We start from the raw sequence: 19819 nt of genomic DNA, 5'->3' as shown, positions 1-19819 counted from the left end.
CTGGAATAATGTTTAGAATTAGAGATCATGGATTTTCAACTAACATTAATTGCATGAGAGAACTCTCAATTGGACCATTACTTTGTAGGTTGTGAGAAAGATAGAGCGAGGAAAGCCATGGGGAGCCCCAGTTAGAATGTCATCACCCTTTCCGGCTCCTACATATAGTATCAAGAGTTAGGTTTTTCTCAACTATGATTAAAAACATGGAAATGCCCATAAACTTGGAAATTTAATAGTAACGATTCAGCTAAGGTGATGCTTAAAAATTTGGAAACACGTAAAAGTGTGGAAAGAACTCAGCAAATGCAACTTTGGGCAAAAAAATTGAAAATAATATAAATTCCAAGAAAAAAATATGAGAAAGGGGACAAAATCATGATTTTTAGTTTATAAATTTTAAATATTTGAACATTAAGAATCAACTTTTAATGGATGCTTGGTTATTTAAAAATATTCAGAAATATAAAGAAAATATGAGGTTGCGCATATGAAAGATATATGAGACAAAACAATTTCATTCCGATGCTTTTAAGATATTTGTGAAATCTGATTGGGAAATAAGACATCCACTGTCTAAAAGTGTAGCTTTTGGTTTTCAAATACAAAATTCATATCCATTGTGATATATATAATATCTGAAGCCCAAACCCACACTTCTTTTAATACTTAATTAATTCTAAAAATATCCTAAAATCCGTAAATATTTCAATACACTTTGTAATTCGATTCTAAAAGTGGCAATTTATGGTAAGACCCATCAACCCGACCTCCCAAACGACATGCTTTAAGCAGGTTTGAATTTGACATAAACAAATTTCGGCTATCAATGAGTTAATTCATCTAGATCCGTTTATTAAATGGTTTGAGTTCGGATTTAGACCTTTAACTTGTTTATAATTTATTTTGATCCATTTAATAATTAGATCGAATAATGATCCGAACCATTTAATATGTATAAAATCTGCTTGAATCATTTGAAATCTACTTAATCTATTTCTAATCTATTTAATCTGCTTAAATTTATTTAACTAGCCAAAAAATTAATTTAACCTATTTAATCTGATATGATCTATTTTAAATAGAATACATAGATTTAGCCCGATTACATATTTAATAAATAAATAAATTTTATATCTAAAATTTTAATTTATTTAATAAATATAATAGATATGGGTTGGTAAATTTTTGATCTAATCTGCATCTATCCGATCTTTAGACCCAATCTGATGGCCTATGATTAATTTGGAGAAACATTTGACTTGACCATGGAAAAAATCAAAGAATTAATTTGCTCACCCTTTTGCCCACCCCACGGCGTAACGTCACCTACTCGGCGGAGCTCCGGAAGCATTCCTTGACGCCAATCTCTATCCTCTCTCTCCCCATCTTGGCTCCTTCTTCGAGGAGAGCCGGCCATGGCGAGTTCCAAACCCTCTCCCGTCGATCCGGAGCTGGTGATCTCTCACAAGTTCCCCGAGGTTTTCTTCTCTCCTCCTCCTCGTCCTCTTATTTCCCCTCTTCTGGAGTAATTTTTCTCAGTGTTCGTGTAATTGATGTCGTTTTCTCTTCTGTTTCCGCTCTTCTTCCCGCAAGACTTCATTCTCCTACACCGAGAGGTCAGTTAGAGGCATCAAGATGTGAAATTTCGGAATTCTCTGGCTTCAAGCTGCTAAAAGGTGGGACTTTTATTTTTCTTTCTAAATTTTTGTTTTGATTTTGTCTTTAATAGAGATACGGCGCTCTATGCCCTTGGAATTGGAGCTTGCGCTGGAGATGCAATGGATGAGAAGGAGCTCAAGTATGTTTACCACAGGGACGGACAGCGATTCATTCAGGTCTAATTTAAAGCTTTCTGCGGAAAAAATCTTTTTGTTTCTTTTTAATATGAAATTGGTTTCTTCAAGATGCAATCTAGCTTTCAATAGGGGGATAAACTTATGGCAAAATCTGATACCTTTTGGGAGGCATAACTCAGTGGATTCTTTTGATTCAAGTGTATGATCAGTTATTTGAAAGCTAACTTTGAGCCCCAAATCTTTTTAATCATGAACAATTTAATTTACCTTTACTGGCTTCAAGTCCTAATCATTATTAACGTTGAAAAAAAATTCAGCTGCGATGCAACCTGCCAGCCGTATTGTCTGTTCTTGAGAAGTATTTACATTGTCTACAAAAACTGGGGCAAGGTAGAATATATGGATTCGTAGCCTGGAAATTCCAACAATCAAGGAGACTCTTATCTGGAAGAAGGGTTTAAAAAGGGGGGAGAAGACCACTGAAGATGGAATTTGATAAAATTGAATCGATGATGCTACATATGATAGATTGAATAATGCAAGCTGTTTACAAAATTCTGCATCCATGATTTATAAATTCAACTCCAAAAAAATGAGACAAGATTTCTATTTTGTCCTTATGAGTACTTTTCTTGTTGTGTCTGTTTTCTCCCAACCAAAAAAAAGAGAGAATGTTATTGTCTCTATAATTCCAATAATACAATGTTTTAGCAATGATTTGTTGGTTTAACAAGGACTTTTTTGTTAGTGTAACATCTTTAGCCTGTGAAACGAATTGTATTTTGATTTTTGGCACTAATCATCTTAAAGACCTTGATGACATCTTGAATTTACTGATATGCAGGTTTTGCCAACTTTTGGTGCTCTGTTTCCTTTCCAAAAAAAGAAGGGTACGCTTGATGACGTGCCTGGCATGCAGTGAGTACATTCCCTGTTGCAACAGTCTTTGAATCATGACTTCTTCCATGATTTTCTAGATTTTATCATGTTTTAGCACCTTGGCATTTCTAGTTGATATTAAAATATATTCGTACTTTTGTCTCATTATCTGAACTGTAAAGCTTATTCCCTATCTAGATTTGATCAGAGGCTTCTATTGCATGGCCAGCAATACATGGAGATCTACAGGCCTTTTCCTTCAAGTGGTTGTGTAAGCCTTTTTGCAGCAAAAAAATTCAGTTTTTGAATATTTTTATTTAACATATTTAAGGGTAAAAACTAAGATGTTATGAGTCCTTGTGCTTCTAGAGTTAGCCAGCCTTAATTCTAAAAACAAGCGGTCTTAGGTCTCAATAAATTGAACCATCTTCTGAGGTGAAACCTAAATATTTTAAGTCGCTTCTACTTCATTATCATCACATCATCTACTTCTTCTTAGATCTGGGTGATTCTAAGAAGTGAATGCAGAAAAAGATAAGTCCTTATGTTCTCATAGAATTGAGCCAACAAGGATTGAGAAGGCTAAGTATTCTTTGCCATCATAAAATCAGGCAAATGTGAAAGATACAGACTAAATTGTCCCAAATCCTTGTGAGAGTTCAAGCCATCTCTATATGGGAAGGTCAAGTACTCTAATAAGTTTTCTACCATTTAGCATTGACTAAGAGCCAAAGGTAAGTTCAAAACTTTAAAGTCTTCTTTATCTGTACAGAAATGACCCACTCTTGTAGATCAAACCTTAAGTTTATTTTTTTAAAATACTGATTATATCTTATTTACGTGCCACGTTTCTTCTACTGTGTACAAGATCTGCATAAACGAATTGTTATGGAATGTTATTGAGTGATAAACAAACATTGATGCATCAGATTTTCCAACATAGTCATGTTTCATATCTTTTATTTAGGGCGCACTCTGTGAATTTTGCCTTAGTTGCATGACTAAAGAAAGTGTATCACCTTCTTTTAGCAAACTGAAAGAAATAACAATTATTCAGAAGGCTGCTAAAAGTGGGTATTCTGAAGCTAGTTTAAGATGAGGCTGAAGGGAGGAGAAACACCTCTCTTGTCCTATGATAGTAGATACCTACCTGTATATTACTAGACTAAAGAGTTGCAACGACATAGTTGTGGTTGGGTTTTGGATGATTTGAACTAAATAGGATATCTTTACATGAAACTATCATACATCCTGATTTTGCAGCTTATGTTTAAATCTTTAATAAGCAGCTGCTATCACGTTGCCATAATTTCATCCAAGACAACATTAACATTTAGGCTTTTATATGTATTCCTATTGGATCAAGTTTATGAACACATGTTTGTGATAATTCTATATTTATCCTTTTTGATAAGCATCATGTATTTTTCATGTTTTTATATCCCCTTGCAAGCTAGCATGATATTACTACCCAGGTCCGCTTGATTCAACTTTTCTCAACTTGTATAGTTGCTTCCCCTGCAGTTCTTTAACATTCTTTAAGGAGAGGAAATGGGGTTGTAGGCTCCATCATTTTTTCCTTTAAATTGCTACTTTTATCTCTTCTTGCTTTTCTTGTGTCCTATTAGAATCATTTTGATCCTATATTTTTAATGGCTTAAATTTTTGCTATCAACAAGATATGCTGAAGGCCATTTGGTCCTCTTTGTTTCAAAAAATCAGATATATAAGCAAATATTGCATGAAGTTTAGATCATCTAATTTCATGACTTTTATCTTCAGAAAGTGTCCAAAACTTTATGTCATTCTTTTTTTTTTTTTTTTGAATCAGATTCTAAACAAAGTAGCAATCGCGGGCTTGCATGACAAAGGTGTGTTTCTAATAGTGCTACATTTGTAATTCTGAATTCTTTATCTCAACCCTTTTTTCCGTTCTTTTTTCATTTTCTTTCTTTTCATAGTAAAGTGGCTTTTGTCATTTAATGTTTACCATCAGCTTTGTCCTTCCATTAATGTAAGGCCTCCAGCTCCCTTCAGTGCACTAAATATGATGGTTAATTTTGTTGCTAAAAATCATTCCGAAATTGCAAAAAATATAAACTACAGATAATGGCATACAGCTATGATTTTTAACAACATTGGGATTTTTCAATATTATGCTCTCTGATACTCCAGGAAAAGCAACTATTATTGAGATAGAGACTACTAGTTATATAAAAGAGTCTGGTGAAGCCCTGTGCATGAACCGGTCAGTAACATATTAATTTTTTGGATGTTTCTTCTTTGTATATTGACAGCATTTGCAATATATAATCTTTTAGAGTACCAATCATTGTAGGAGTACCATCTACTTGCGTGGTGCTGGAGGCTTCTCAAAGTCCTCACCACCGTATTCATATACAACCTATCCGGCCAATCAGGTTTCTCGTGTTTCAGTTCCAAAATACAAACCTTCCATGGTTTATGAAGACTGTACCCATCAATCCCAGGCACGTGTTTTTTGTTTCAGTTCTCTTTTATGTTTTGTTAATTTTGTTTCATAGGAATCTATGCCTGGTACATGTCAATTTAAAACTATTTATATGTTTTTCCAGTTCCTTGTAAGTTTATAGAATAAACAGGAATGCCATACAAGGACATTTGACTCTCTTCTTATCTTTCATAGAATAATTCTAATATATTTCTAAGTTCTACTGTATATAAATTTGCATGATGTTTCATACTTTTGTCACTTATTTGATTTATTTAATTATTCTATTTACCCTATTAATCATGGTCAGAAGAGTTCGATAGTACTAGATCTTTTACATTATTATTAGCTAGTTTTCTAACATTAGTCTTGCACTTGTAGTTCATGGAACAGTAGCAATAATACTGGACAAACAATTCATTCTGAAAACAATAGATGCAAACTCCTAGACACTCTTCCGAGATATGTACAGACTCCTGATTTTTCTCAACTTTCTCTCTCATTGGGCATATAATGTCTCTCTTCTTTGTTGAAAGGCAAAATGGGTGCTTATAGGTGCATCTCTCACTCGTTCCTATTTTTCTAAGCATTATAATTGTACCACCAAGGGAGTGCTTATAGGCTATTTTCTCACATCTCATTAGCTTTACATTCTAAAGATACTCTTCTCCTAAAACATTATGTAGCTAAAACTTTCTTTTCCTTCTTGGGGGGTGGAAAGGCTTTGCTGTACTCACCATTTATATATGAGTTTCTATGATCGACACTGCCATGTTACCTATTCTACGTGTTGTGATCGTCTACTTAACAGTTATCTTTCTGTGCTAGCCCTTTTTCTTCAGACCATGAGATAGCCAACCTCCTTCCCCCATTTGGAAAACTGATGCACCAATGCTATTATGATGCAGGCCCTATTGTACAGGCTATCAGGTGATTATAATCCTCTACATTCAGATCCCGTGATTGCACAGGTTGCTGGGTATGTATTTAAAAGGAATAGGCATTTCTAAGATTTCTTCTCAGAACTAATTTGTATATCAATTATTGCCTCCTTTTCCTTTTCTTCTTTTTTTCTATACCTGCATGTATGGCATATCATCTTGACCTCTATAACCACCAGTTCTTAGCTTGACTACTTTGCATATTTAGATTTTTCTAATATAGAACTCATGCTCATTTGATTAAAACAGGTAGCAATTTTTTGTACATGCTTGACATTGTATTCTTGGAGCATATATAGGATAGAAGGCTAGAATACAATTTAAGCATTGGATGAAGGAATAAGGCCTTTAGGTTGCGATAGGGGTATAAGCAGATAGATTTAGTTATTTCCTTAACCATTGTGAAGGGGACCATCATTTTTCTTTTACATATGGACCTTTCTTAAGTTCATTGTTATTCTTTTGAATAAAGTAAAATTCTCTTTCTTTGAGATTAAAGGATGATATATTAAGAGTGCAATAGTGAGGAGTAATGATTGACGGCAGATGAATTAAACAGATGACTTAAGTTGATAGGTGAGAGCCTTCCTGAATTCTTGCTTGCTATTGCAGGAAGAGGAAGTGGAAATGCTTTTTTCATCCATCTTGCCTGCTGTCAGAATTCATCAGAGGAAGAAGGCAGAAGCAAACCCCCCTCCTCCCTGGGGGACTCTTTTCTTTTCTTTTTTTTTTTTGAGAGGGGGTGGTGGAGAGAGTGGGATGAGATTCTCAATTCCTAGCATACCTTCTGGCTAGAGCATCAGTAACCCTTTCACCCATTTTCCATTTTGGGGGTGGTGGAACAAATTCCCATTAGCATATTGGCTTTAGTAGTCTGTGTTCTAATTTTAATATTATGATTACTGTTTGGTAGCATCACTAACTCTGATATGATATTTATAACTGAAATGGAGTTATTTTATTTTCTTTTAGCTCAAAGGGTCTGTTAATTGGAAAGAACTGAAAGGGCAAATTCCAATAAATAGTTGCATCAAAACAATGGGTACAATCACCTCTATTTTAACATGAGATCAGCTATCAGAACATCTTCAGATAATGAGTTCCCATTGTGGTCAAATGCCATAAGAGGAGTGTTATGTGGATCTCATTTTGCAAATGCTAGAATGTTTTTCCGCTCCTCTCATAGTTAGATAGTGTAAGGGATGAAGGACTCTATCATGGATGGAAGGGTCGACTGAGACAGATTATCAATCTAGGCCTAGGCCAGTTCTAAGCATGATTGTAAAACTTAAGGTCTGGCTCGTCTCAGATTAGGGGTGAGTTTGACACAGCCTGAGCCTTATCGGTCAAAGATCAGTCATGGATGGTGCATAGCCATACTTTGCTTGATCCATAAAAGACGGGACCATTATGTGGCTTTTTTCAATAGACATATAACAGTATGTTAAATGTTCTGATGGTGAAGACTGAAGAAGTGGTGGTTTTGTGCTAATTGCCATGTGTAGGTGATAAACTAGCACTACGGAAATGAAATGTGATATCACGATTTTGTTTTCTTTTTAAGTATTTTCAATGTAAATATTCATAACAAACTGTCTATATGTGTTCATAAATACTTCAAACATCATTCCTCATTCTTCAGGTAATTTGGTTGCGTAAATTTTAATAGAATTTGACTTGGATTTTTTTAATATTATCTAATAATATCACTTCTCTAATGATGTTATTGTGCCCTACGGGGTTCATTATATCCGGATGTCCATTTTTTCTGGAATAAAGTATGCTTGTTGCTTCTTTACAAAAGTTTCTTTCACAATATTTGATATGTCCAAGCTTATGCTGCTGCTAATTAGTTTGTTCCATGCTGGTCAACTAATCTTCTGACATAATCATGCTTTTTGTGGAATCCATTTCATCTCCTTCAAATGGTTTAACTGGTGGTTTCTCGTAGATTCACTCGTCCAATTCTGCATGGTTTGTGCACTCTTGGTTTTGCGGTCCGAGCCATTATCAAATCTTTCTGCAACGGGGAACCAACAGCGGTGAAAAGCATATTTGGTCGTTTTCTTTTGCACGTATATCCAGGAGAAACTCTAGTCACAGAAATGTGGCTTGAAGGCCCAAGGTAGGAAAGGTTATTCGTTTTTATTTTTTCTTTTTGTTGGTCATGTCTTTAGCCCTCGACTCTGGATAGCTAACTCAGCGTTTCAATGTGCAGAGTAATATATCAAACCAAGGTGAAGGAACGAAATCGGGCGGTGCTCTCTGGATATGTGCTCCTCAAACACATCCCTTCATCCTTGTAATCCTTGACTTTGCTTATTGTAACAAAAGCTGGATGTGGGCTGTGACTTGGTTTTTAGCAGTGACATACCATCAGGAGATGTAGAGCTTGACTGGGAGTTATAGTGCAATAAATATGAGACCTAGCTCAATAAGATCCCATGTTTAGCTGTTCAAATTATCATCACTGTGTTAATCAGATCTCTCATATATTCTACATTAGCCTCCTACAATGCATACTGTTCAAATCGACCAGTAAAAATTGTTTTGGTCTCTATCTCCACCAACATCATCCTCCATTCCCCATTTTTTCGGTGGTCATCCACCAATGTTTCAACTTCTTGATTCTCTCCAGGCTAATTTCCTCTTTTTTACTAGAATCCTGCTGACTCCATCCCTAAATATGCATGACGACTTCAAGACTACCTACAGTCACTTGCACTCTTTGCTTGCCGAGAATTAAGTTGTTTCCTAGGCAACAGGGTCCCTTACATTGTACGCTATGTGGTACGTCTTCCCAGTTTTTGGATGAAGGTACATACTGCATCGGAAAATGGTTGCATCTAATAGCCATGAATAGATATTAATTAAGAATTCATCATTCAGCATGATATAAGTTTTCTAGTGTAGCTAAGGATTTATGCTGATGCTGAAGAATGTGCCACATCCTTTCATGCCTTAGAGCTTGTGCAAACTAACCAATATTTCATGCATAGCATTATTGGAGGAGGGGAAACAAATTCAAAACATGCATGAATGTAACAGCTAGATGAATTGGCTAAACATGTCCTTTGGTTATGCAACAAGCCTACAAATATTGCATATTTTATCTAGCTAATTATATCAGCTCATTGAAGATGCAAGGATTATAAGATCTACAAATGTGTTCTATAGGCACATATAAACCAAATAAAGATAGCAAATCTATTGTTCTCTTAACAATAATAATAAAAAAAGAAAGCCATAAAGATATATACTTGGGCAAATGGCTCAATATCAACAGAACTACTATTTTGTTCCCACAAAAAGTAGATGTAATAGCACATTTTAGGCTTGAATTTGGATTTTGGAGCACTGAGTGCCAAGAAATGCTACTATGTATGGCATGGCCACAAGAAAACATACATTAAAAGGACCTTGCAAGATCCCCAGAGAGACCTAGATACTGGCATCGCAATGACATGCTGAAAGGACCCCACTAGGCTTTCTGAGAGAGATGCTCATAGAATGTCTCTCTCTTCAAGTTCAAATTTGCGTGGCGGGCAAAAATTTCAACTCGCCTACTGCCCACCTAGTAATATTATGGGCCACGCTCACGAGACGGATCTTTAGCATTTCTATGAACTATTTTAAATTAAGTAACGTCCTCGTTGGGGGGCACCCTTGCATGAAAAATTTCACTACGTACCCTTATATCCCGGAGGGTGCCCCTGGACGTCCGTGGAATGCATGCATCCATGCATCAAAAAAAGAGACTGCCGACGGCACTCACCCAGTTCCCAACCTTGAGCTCTTCTGGGTGTTCAGTGGCCTTGAAACTTCTATGGGATCTACGCAAATTCTATTTTTTACTTCAGTCTTTTTGAGTTGTAAACCTCTCAAAGTCTTCCAGCAAAAGTTGGACCACCCTTACGGAACTGACTGGTCGCAGGCAATAGCATGATCGACCGCTTTTGTCTGAAGTTTACATGGATAACTCGACCTTGTTATGCTTATTCGACTTAGTAAGATCGAATCAAAGAAAAAGTTAGAGAAAATGGACCAGCTGCTTGTAATATTCTACCATCCTTCAGTTGCTAATTGTAAATTGGCTTATTTTAAATAAAACCTGCTCATGTCCCATGCTACTATGAAGGCAAGCCAAAGCATGATGTGTTGGTGGTCAGAGAAAAGTATCACCGTGAAAACAAAATTAGAACCCCATCCAGCACTACTATTTTTCTCTCCATCTTGTATATGTCTCAATATTCAATATTATGAAAACTTCAATTGTATTAATCCATCTAATTAGATGGATTTTGTTTTATTTATGGGCTTGCGCTTGGGATATATACTAAATCAATCTCCATAGGATGTAGATTAAAGGATTTAAATGTGCATAAAGGTTTATACGGACAAAAAGAGATGTACCGCATCTCATATACCTTTAACCATCTACAAATTAAAGAGATAATATCCATATGAATCTCCGTAACCATCTCTGATGGTTGAGAGCTTATAAAGCAATACCTTACGAATTTGGTCCCTTTCTGTCCTAAGTAGGCTTCTGAGACTCTTCCCCATGGAGTGTGTGTGGAAGGGTGAGAGGGAAATCATCAAGGCGGTTCTTAACGTGCATGTGAATGCATTTGGCCTTTTCTAGGAGAGAGGGAAAGTGGCTTCATATGGATATAAATAGTTTTACTGCCCCATAAAGTTAGTGAACTTATCATCCAGACTCTCTGAGTGTCTTCCTCTTTCATGAATACTCTTTGTGCAGATCCCATTTAAGCCTTATTTGACAGAATTGTTGGCAGTAGAGTTTTCAGAAGTAGAATCCTTTGAAGTATAGCTTTTATGAAAAGTTATTTGATATTTGGTAACTGCATTTCTAAAGTGTTGTAGAATTTTAATATGTATTTGGTAAACAAATTGAGAAAGTATTTTTGGTATGACAAAATGACCATAAAAAATATTGCATAGTATTATACAACAAATTATAATAAAATATAATACGTATTAATATATAAATATATGATATAGTATAATATTACTGCAATGTAATATAATATTATTATAATATAATAACAAATGAGCTTTTTTTCCTAATTCGAATCATATATATCTCCTCTTTTTCTTTCATTTTTCATTACCCTATTGCCTATAGCTTGTAAACTGAAATGTGTGTCGATGGAAAATGGAGGATAATTGACATGGTTCCAGCTCCGGAGAGAGAGGGAGACGCAATACTCATTGAGGCCGGGCAGACTTGTCATCAATGTACCAACACTTTTTTTTACATCAACCACTGCCTAAGTATGCCAATACTCCTTATTAAATCGTTGATAAACCAAGAGTCAGAGCCCAGAATCCATGGATTCTTGCGCCCCATGTGGCTTTGGGAATGACTGATGACTATTTCTGTTATCTTTTTCTTGAGATTCAACCTAAACCAGTTTTTTGGTAAACTGGTTTTAACTGTTGGCTTTAGTTTGTTCTCGTCGGAGACACTACATAACAATCCAGGTCTTCTTCCTAGTTCCTATTCTTCTTGTAGGAGCTAAGAATTTTCTGAGACTGTGTAATAATTATCCAAATCAATTTGCTCAAAAGCTGTGTTTTATCTTTAAATGCTATGTTATTCTCGCCAATCAAACTGGAACTATATTATTAATTCCAGGCAGACTGGCACTATGTTATTCTAATTTTCATAGATGTATTTATGCTAAATGAGTATAATAAAAATCAATTTATGAGAAAAGACATGCTATGTTGTTATGGTTCTGCCGTACCAGTCAACATAATATAGATAGAGCAGAATCATGCTAATGTTTAGAATTGATATAGATATTTTATATAATTTGATATAGAAAATTATTTTGCAAAAAATAATGTCACCATACAAATGCATGTATTGTTTTGGTTGTAACAATCATCGCATTTCGGTTGGTTTAAACTGGTTAGCCATTGGCTTATCCGGATAGATGAAATGCATTATAAATAAGAATACAACCAAAATAACACGTAATGGAGAGCGATGATCTAATATTCTTTTTTATTTTTGATTATTGTATATTGTATTATAAATAATAATAACAATATGAGTACTGCTTATCCCAATCTCGAGCGAACGATTGGGTCAGCACCGATTAGGTAGCCCTTCTTATCTCACCCAACCCTTTGATCACCATTGCAAGGCGACAAACGACACCACGCGAGAGAACAAAATCCCAGCCTACGTGGGTACGATAACAACAAACTCAAAGCTTGCAAGGAAACGCATCAAGATTTGGACAAGCCGGCCAAATATTTTGTTATCTAACCTAACTCTAATGCATCATTCTCATGATGTCAAGCAGGCCCTCTCCTCCTGCAATCATACTCTGATCAGCTCTCCATTCATTTCTTAAATATAATTGAGTTATTGTGTTCAATAATTTTTTTTTAGAAAGCACAGTACGTGCCTCTGCCCATTTTTATATAATTTTGACCGTACTAAATTATTGTGGCATGCTTCGAGTCTACGGTATCTGAATTACAATGTACAGCTCATCAATCTATCGAATCGGTCAACACAATGTTCCCTGCCATGATTCCGTCACGCCTTAATTCTTATTACCTAAACTACCCCTATATGTTACTAAAAGTACGAACTAGTCCCACGGTAAAGCACGTACGCCGTTTTCACTCTACCGCCGGAGCTAGTTTAGCCTTGTGCGTCACATCGTGGGCAAAATGGTCACTTTACTCCTCTTTTGTGGTAAACTTATTTCTAGGGGCAACAATACGCAGCCCCACAGCGTCACCAAACTGCAGCATGCACAAATGGCCTGTGATTTATCCCAGGAGAATTTGACCAACGTATTTGATATCATTCACTTGAACTGAGATCTTCTTCAGTTAATAGTTGCATTGGGGAGGTTAAATTTGCAATTACAATATGAATGATAGTCAGAAGCGGCCAATATATTTAGAGGTATAAGACTGTTTTATTTTTGAGGCTTTTTTCTACAATAGGCCTTTTTTAAACCGGAGCCTTAGGCAACCATCTGAATTATCTAAAAATTGTGCCGGCCCTGATGATAATTTATAAATAAATATTCTGTCTCATTCTTATTCAACCATTGATCAATGCATAACATATAAGCTATTGATGATCGAGAAGCAGATCTTTCTTCCAATCTTAAACTTTTAAGGTTTGCTTTTCTTTCTATCAAGCATGTACAGAAATGGTTTGGTCATCTTATTGGGCTTCGTGGCATTTTTCTTACGGCAAACAGGGCGTAACCGTCCCTTTCGTCCGCATCCACCTTGTCGGGTGCCCCTCGGGGGCGTCCTAAACCTGCTACAAACGAGTCCACCACGCATCGTATGACCGTACTCTTTAAACTCCACGGACACCGAATACCAAGCCCAGAAATAAACCCCACTCCCAGAAAACGGTCCCCACATCGATCACGAGTTACCCAAAACGTACTACATATTACAATCGTATATTCGTATTGCCAGTGCCCCGCTTGCGCGGCATTCAGAAGCATCGCGATCCGACAGGCCGAGATCCGACGTCCACCTGGACCTTTTTCCTGACGTGTCGGATGATCAAGCCACAGTATCACTGGGCCCCACCCAAAGGGATCAAGGGCAAAACAGTAAAAAAGAAAAGGCCATTTAACATTAAAGAAAGAGCGCGTCATGTCGGGTTAGTGATACGGAAAGGAAAGAAGCCGCCTGCAAGCGGCTTCTCTTTTGCTTTTCCGGCAGAAAGAAAGATGGAATTCATTGAAAACTGATAAGAGAAAGGGTTAGAGAGATACAGCTGTTGGTTCGCGCCTCCTTCTTCTTCTCTGACCACTCTCTAGCTTCACTCCTTTACTCCTTTTGCCCACTGACGGGGTCCGAAGCCCCAGCTTGTACGTGATACGATCCGGGCCGTCCATGGAGGAAACGAGCGGGGAGGATCGCTGATCTCCGGCAGCCGGCGGTAAACTGGATCGGGTCTATAGTGCTACGGTTTTCGGGTGGGGGAATGGGGAGCGTCTCGTCGGAGGCGTCGGACGAGCGGTGCGGGAGCTACAGCCCGAGCGCGGACGTGAGTGAGTCAGAGAGTTCGAGCGATTTCTCCGGCCGGAGGTACGGCGGCGGCCGCGGCGGTGCCGGCGGCGCCTCGTCATCGGCTGCCGGGGCTTCCAGCTCCTTCGCGTCCTCGCCGCTGGCCGCGGCGGCGGCGGGAGAGAAGCCCCGGGCCGCCACCGCGGCGGCGGTGGCGGCCCGGGCTCTGCTGCCCGGTGGGGATGTGGTGTTCTGGGACGCGAAGCTAGAGAAGCGGAAGACGGACTTTTCTGGTTCGTTGTCTATTTTTTCCCTAATTTTCTTCTCTCAAAATGAGCAATTTGCATTTTTTTGGTTTAAAAGAACCAAAATAATTGCGTCTAGCTCGAGATCCGGAAGAAGATCCGCTGCACTTTTGCTGTCACTGCTCTTATTTTTATTAATTAATTGATTAATTTTTCTCCAGAAGTGGAGATGATGAAGGAGCGATTTGCTAAGCTTCTTCTTGGCGAAGACATGTCCGGCGGTGGAAAAGGGGTTTGCACGGCGCTCGCGATCTCAAATGCCATCACAAATCTCTCTGGCGAGATAAATTCCTCTTTCTTTCCTCGATTGTTTTTTCATTTTTTGTGATTTTTGTTGATTATTTTTTCGGGGGGAAATTGGGTTCAGCTACTGTGTTTGGGGAGCTGTGGAGGCTGGAGCCGCTGGCAGCACAGAAGAAGGCAATGTGGCGCCGGGAGATGGAATGGCTTTTATGTGTGAGTGATTCCATAGTGGAGCTCGTCCCTTCTCTCCAAGAATTCCCCGGCGGGGGGACCTTCGAGGTGATGGTCCCGCGTCCCCGCACCGATCTCTACATGAACCTCCCGGCGCTCAGAAAGCTCGACGCGATGCTTCTTGCGATGCTGGATGGGTTCCGGGAGACTGAGTTCTGGTATGTCGATAGGGGGATCCTGGTTGCCGATGCTGATGAGGATGGAAGTGGGACATACCCTTCTTCTTCATTTGGGAGGCCGTCTATGAGGCAGGAGGAGAAATGGTGGCTCCCGTGCCCGCGGGTCCTGCCAACTGGTCTGTCTGAGGATGCAAGGAAGAAGTTGCAGCAGTGCAGGGATTGTGCAAATCAGATACTCAAGGCGGCGATGGCGATCAACAGTGGGGTGCTTGCCGAGATGGAAATCCCTGATGTCTACTTGGAGACATTGCCAAAGGTATATGTAAAGTATGACTTATAATACAATTTTGAATCTGCTTAATTTGAACCTATATAGGTTAAACCAATTGGATATATCTGAATTTCGATGAAGTGTGCTAACAAGCATGTTTCTAGTTTGGAACGTTTGGATTCAAATTTGTAGAGGAATTCTTGGATAAGCCGATCCTTTCATGCTTGCTATGTATTGATTTGCCTTGACATGAGTGTTGATAAAGCTGCATGTGAAATTAAGGAATAATGGATTAAGAAGTAATGCCCATGGCTGAAACCAAATATTACTTGTAGATCACCTTTTAGTTGGTGATATTTGGTCCTACTGAGGTTCAGATCAAGGCATAGTGTTTGTTCCACTAGTGGACCATCATCGTAAGGAAGAATAGCAACTAAGGGCAGTCAAGTGTATCAGGGCCTCCAGAGAAAGGTGAGGAACTTGAAACAGAGAATACCAACTGCTAAAAACTAGGTGTGCTGAGAATCTTAGAAGAATGTTTTGTAACCTAGAATGGGCGAACAATCTCCAAAAGGTACACATGGACATTGGATGGATTGGACTGGGTATTGGATGGGTCCACACTGATGAAGGCCATGGGCAAGGCAGACCAGCCCGATCTTAGTCCTACTAACCCCTATCCTAGCATGGTTCACTGTCATAACCAAACAAGGGTTCGCCCAAGTCATCCTCTGGGCATGCTATGGCTGATTTCAACTCAAGACCAACCGGTAGCAGTCCAACCGGATTTATGAAATGGCTAGTTTTTATTTTATTTAGAGAAAACTAAGAAATTGAACGAGTACATCTATAAACTCCTTGGGTGGAATTCAAGTACCCTCCTGAGTTTCATTTGTTGTGCTACAGCCTTTGTTTGTTAACACCGAGATTATGATTCAATGCATGCATACCTTCTTTTTTTTGTGGGCATCCTTGGGGGGGGGGGGGGGGGGTGTTACCTAGGTTGAGAAGAGTGATCAGGTTCACAGTGATGACCCAAGCTCAGCACGATTCAACAGTAAGCCAGTAACTTGCTTGGTTCAGCTTGTCAAAATGCAGGTCGCTCAAGCTGGCCATGCACTGGCCAGACCAAAGTGTGTCCCCACCGAAAGGGACAACTAAGATGCTAAGAACCCTTGAAAAAGTTCAAATAACGTTCATACCATAATGGTAAATGGATTAGGATTAAAGGGTGAGCTAAGGCACCTAATACCAGCGAAGCCCCAATATGAGGACCCTTCAGTCACCAAAAATTGCACGGAGGTCCAAAATAAATACATGTAGAATATGTAAGTGAAATTAGTAGACAAAATGCAAAGCACCATTCAAGGTTTCTGATGAAATACAAGGCATAAAACTTGAAATATCGCTTAATCTTGTAGAACCGGATGGGAAGCCAGTTAGTTGGTGCTCTTAATATCATGAAAACTAAATTATGGGCTCTATGGTCATTGCAGGAGTTAAGAATTGAATCAACAAGGTCACAGTTCTTGTGGCTACAGGGAGAATGGCTGACAGGTGAGACTTTAATGTCTGTTAGAGAAACAAAATCATCATATATCATTAGAAAAGGAGGAATTTAGTGTGATGGCCTCCACAGGAAACTCCTATTGCACTAAATGATCTTCATTCATGAGTAAAACCTTACAATATTTCTGAATCTAGACCCGCTTTTTGCTGATTTGTCAGTATTTAAGTCACCAATTGTTCCTTAGAGTTAAAAGTTGGGTACCCAAATGGGTCAGAAAGGGAACAATTTAAGACCCTATTGTGGATTGGCAAATAGTTCTTTGTTTCCTAAAATCATCATCTATAGAGAGTTGGCATGAAACTCAATGTTCACTGTGTTCTGAAATTTTAGTTGTTTTTTATATATTTAAAAACACTGTTCATCCCCATCGCATTACATTTTTTCTTTGCATATTTGCTCCTATCTGAAACTGGGTTTCATAAAATCTTGGTTTTCCTTATCTCTGTTGACGTCTAATTCAACTCTTTCTTGCGGCTTTCTCCATCTTGTTCGAATGTTGGCTGTTTGCATTCTTAATTATATACAGTATCTGCTAACTGTTTTTTCTCCTCTGCTATGCATTGGCAATCTTTTTTCCCAAGTAATCAAGGAGACATCATGTTTGCTGTTATTATTTGGCTTTAATGTGGATAAATTTTGGCATGTCTGATTCTAAGAAGACACACGAAAGTATCCAGTTTGAGAAAGTTATCCTGCAAAAATGATGTGAGCTGAACTTTGATAAATGCTGTTAAACCTCTTCTTTTCTCTTTTGCGTGGATGAGAGATTGTGCCTGCATACATTGATGTGCATGTGCATGCAGATGCCTGTCTGGGTGTGTGTTCTTGTGTGCGCGCATTCAGCTTTAGCGTGGAAAGCAAGCCAGACAGTTGTACCATGGACATCTAGGGAACTGAGACCTGTACTGACTTAGAAACATCCTTGTGTTATTTATGAACTGCTTAAAAAAAAAGAAAGAAAGGGAACATTAGTTTTAGATTCTTGGTTTTCTTTAAGCTCGCCATTACTCCTTTGCTTACATAAATAAGTAGAAATTAACTGTGTGCTAGCAATTTTATAACTTCTGCAGACAAAAACACCTTGGAATGCTGCTATTGTTTTTGATGATCAAGTTTGTGATAGCCACGAAATACACATGCCTGCTGATAAATTGCTTTTTTCCTAAAATTTCTGCTATCTTATTATTCTTACCAACATTTATTAAGTGTATTGTCGTAAAATTATGAATTATCTTTGTAAGTTTCAACGAGGATTGTATCTGGCAAGCAGTTCAAGTGGGTTCATTACTGACCAGATTGAGCCTTTTCCATCTCATGTACCTGCAGAATGGAAAATCCTGTTTAGGTGAGATCATCTACCGGTATATAACGGCTGATCAATTTTCACCAGAATGTCTCCTGGATTGCTTGGACCTGTCATCCGAGCATCATACTCTGGAAATAGCAAATAGATTTGAGGCAGCCATACATGTTTGGAGGCTAAAAGACCAAAAAGGAAATCCTCAATCAAAGGCAAAGAAGTCATCATGGGGTGGGAAGGTCAAGGGTCTAGTAAGTGATCCAGAAAGAAGTCAGTTTCTGGCACAACGGGCTGAGTGTCTTTTGCAGAGCTTGAGAATACGGTACCCTGGTCTCCCGCAGACTGTTTTAGATATGCACAAGATTCAGTACAATAAGGTTGTTCTCATTTTCTCTCTGGACTATATTTATTCTCTCTGATCTATTTTCTACCATTAGTCCTTACTGCAGAAAATCTTGTTATGCTAAATGGTACAATGACTAATCAGCGGAAAGAGGAACAAGATTTCCTTGGAGTTTCAGAAGCTAAATTTCTCAGTCTTCAGCTCAATCCATATGCATTTTCTCTGAACCATCCAAACAATCAGCCGATTTTGGATGGGTCTTACTTGGAGATCCCTTCTAGCTGACATGTCTACCTTAGTTAATAGCATGGGTTTTGACTATCAGTAGATTATTTTAACCAACAGCACATAATCTTCCTTTGTTTTGTTTAAAATTGTTTTGCAGGACGTCGGGCAATCAATCCTTGAGAGTTACTCAAGGGTCATGGAGAGTTTGGCATTTAACATAATGGCAAGGATAGATGATCTCATTTTTGTGGATGATGCAACAAAGACGTGTGCAGCTGCAGAAAATGTTTCTATATTTAATCGAGGAGGGCTTGGAGGACTGCCTGTTCAGAAAAGGATCTCGCCTAGCCCCTTCTCTATCCAGAACACCCCCTATGCCTCTCCATTTGGCACACCTACATTTTGTTCTTCCACTCCAGTGACTGGAAGCCCGGGAAGAGCGCATCCTTCTTTAAGCAAGATCAGCCTCCGAGGACAGCACGATGATAAAGAGGGAAAATTCATATCTGGTGAGGTGGAGAGGGTGTGGTCGTATGCCTGAAACCTGAGTGCAAGGAGAGATGCTGGAGATGCCCCTGAAAGGGACTGACTTGTGAACAAACAAATCAAGTAAAATGCACGTAGCAAAAGCTGGACCAGTACAAAATTCATCCAATGGAAAGCATTGAGGAAGAGGCGTAAGCTGGTGCTTGTCAGGTTGGCCGCTTGTTCCTGTATAGAAATAAACACGATTCAGGTTTTTCTTATTCTCCGTTGCAAGTGACCATCTTGTTTATGTCTGTGCTACCTATTATGACTGAAACTGAACAGTTGGTTGTAAAGAAAGTTGTTGCATTTGGAATCTAATTGATGTTCAAGGATACCTCTTTTAACATTTCGGTAATCGTCAAGTGTACCTCTTAAGAGAATCATCTTTTTTATGTAACTTCCAGTTGCAGAAAAGATGTGCCCAGGTACCCGACAGTGTATCAAGCCACAGAAAATGGCTTTTGTTTCTTTCTGGATCACCCTGTCACGATGTTAACCGAGAGAGTATAAGAACCAACTGTGCAATCATAGATTTTAGCAGGTGACATGTGAAGACCCGAA

The 19819-nt window shown here is 38.5% G+C and overlaps 2 protein-coding genes across 2 annotated transcripts; both read left to right on the top strand.

The window, feature by feature from the left end:
- The first annotated feature begins 1299 nt into the window (after window positions 1-1299).
- ECH2 (enoyl-CoA hydratase 2) lies at window positions 1300-8551 on the top strand. Its single transcript, XM_008783021.6, has 11 exons — window positions 1300-1481; window positions 1597-1619; window positions 1733-1838; window positions 2644-2717; window positions 2877-2949; window positions 4510-4549; window positions 4854-4926; window positions 5017-5167; window positions 6057-6127; window positions 8041-8214; window positions 8308-8551. Exons 1-11 carry the CDS (start codon window positions 1419-1421, stop codon window positions 8393-8395), a joined length of 936 nt encoding a protein of 311 aa, XP_008781243.2. The 5' UTR covers window positions 1300-1418; the 3' UTR covers window positions 8396-8551.
- Window positions 8552-13945: 5394 nt separating this feature from the next.
- LOC103701066 (rop guanine nucleotide exchange factor 1-like) lies at window positions 13946-19590 on the top strand. Its single transcript, XM_008783018.5, has 5 exons — window positions 13946-14413; window positions 14587-14703; window positions 14793-15334; window positions 18186-18536; window positions 18888-19590. Exons 1-5 carry the CDS (start codon window positions 14098-14100, stop codon window positions 19269-19271), a joined length of 1710 nt encoding a protein of 569 aa, XP_008781240.2. The 5' UTR covers window positions 13946-14097; the 3' UTR covers window positions 19272-19590.
- Window positions 19591-19819: the final 229 nt, after the last annotated feature.

The sequence above is a fragment of the Phoenix dactylifera genome, chromosome 16 (assembly GCF_051530095.1).
Source record: "Phoenix dactylifera cultivar Ajwa chromosome 16, Ajwa_hap1_PhDact_Kaust_v1.1, whole genome shotgun sequence".
NCBI lineage: Eukaryota > Viridiplantae > Streptophyta > Magnoliopsida > Arecales > Arecaceae > Phoenix > Phoenix dactylifera.
The sequence above is the reverse complement of the archived record's forward strand: the minus strand, read 5'-3'. Positions and strand labels throughout refer to the sequence as shown.

Excerpts from the sequence above, each read along its gene's own strand:
- LOC103701066 (XM_008783018.5), top strand. The coding sequence starts at position 14,098 with ATGGGGAGCGTCTCGTCGGAGGCGTCGGACGAGCGGTGCGGGAGCTAC. Across the intron at positions 14,414-14,586 it reads GCGGAAGACGGACTTTTCTG|AAGTGGAGATGATGAAGGAG; the intron begins GTTCGTTGTCTA and ends ATTTTTCTCCAG. Across the intron at positions 18,537-18,887 it reads ACAAGATTCAGTACAATAAG|GACGTCGGGCAATCAATCCT; the intron begins GTTGTTCTCATT and ends ATTGTTTTGCAG.
- ECH2 (XM_008783021.6), top strand. The coding sequence starts at position 1,419 with ATGGCGAGTTCCAAACCCTCTCCCGTCGATCCGGAGCTGGTGATCTCT. Across the intron at positions 2,950-4,509 it reads CTTTTCCTTCAAGTGGTTGT|ATTCTAAACAAAGTAGCAAT; the intron begins GTAAGCCTTTTT and ends TTTTTGAATCAG. Across the intron at positions 8,215-8,307 it reads ATGTGGCTTGAAGGCCCAAG|AGTAATATATCAAACCAAGG; the intron begins GTAGGAAAGGTT and ends TTCAATGTGCAG.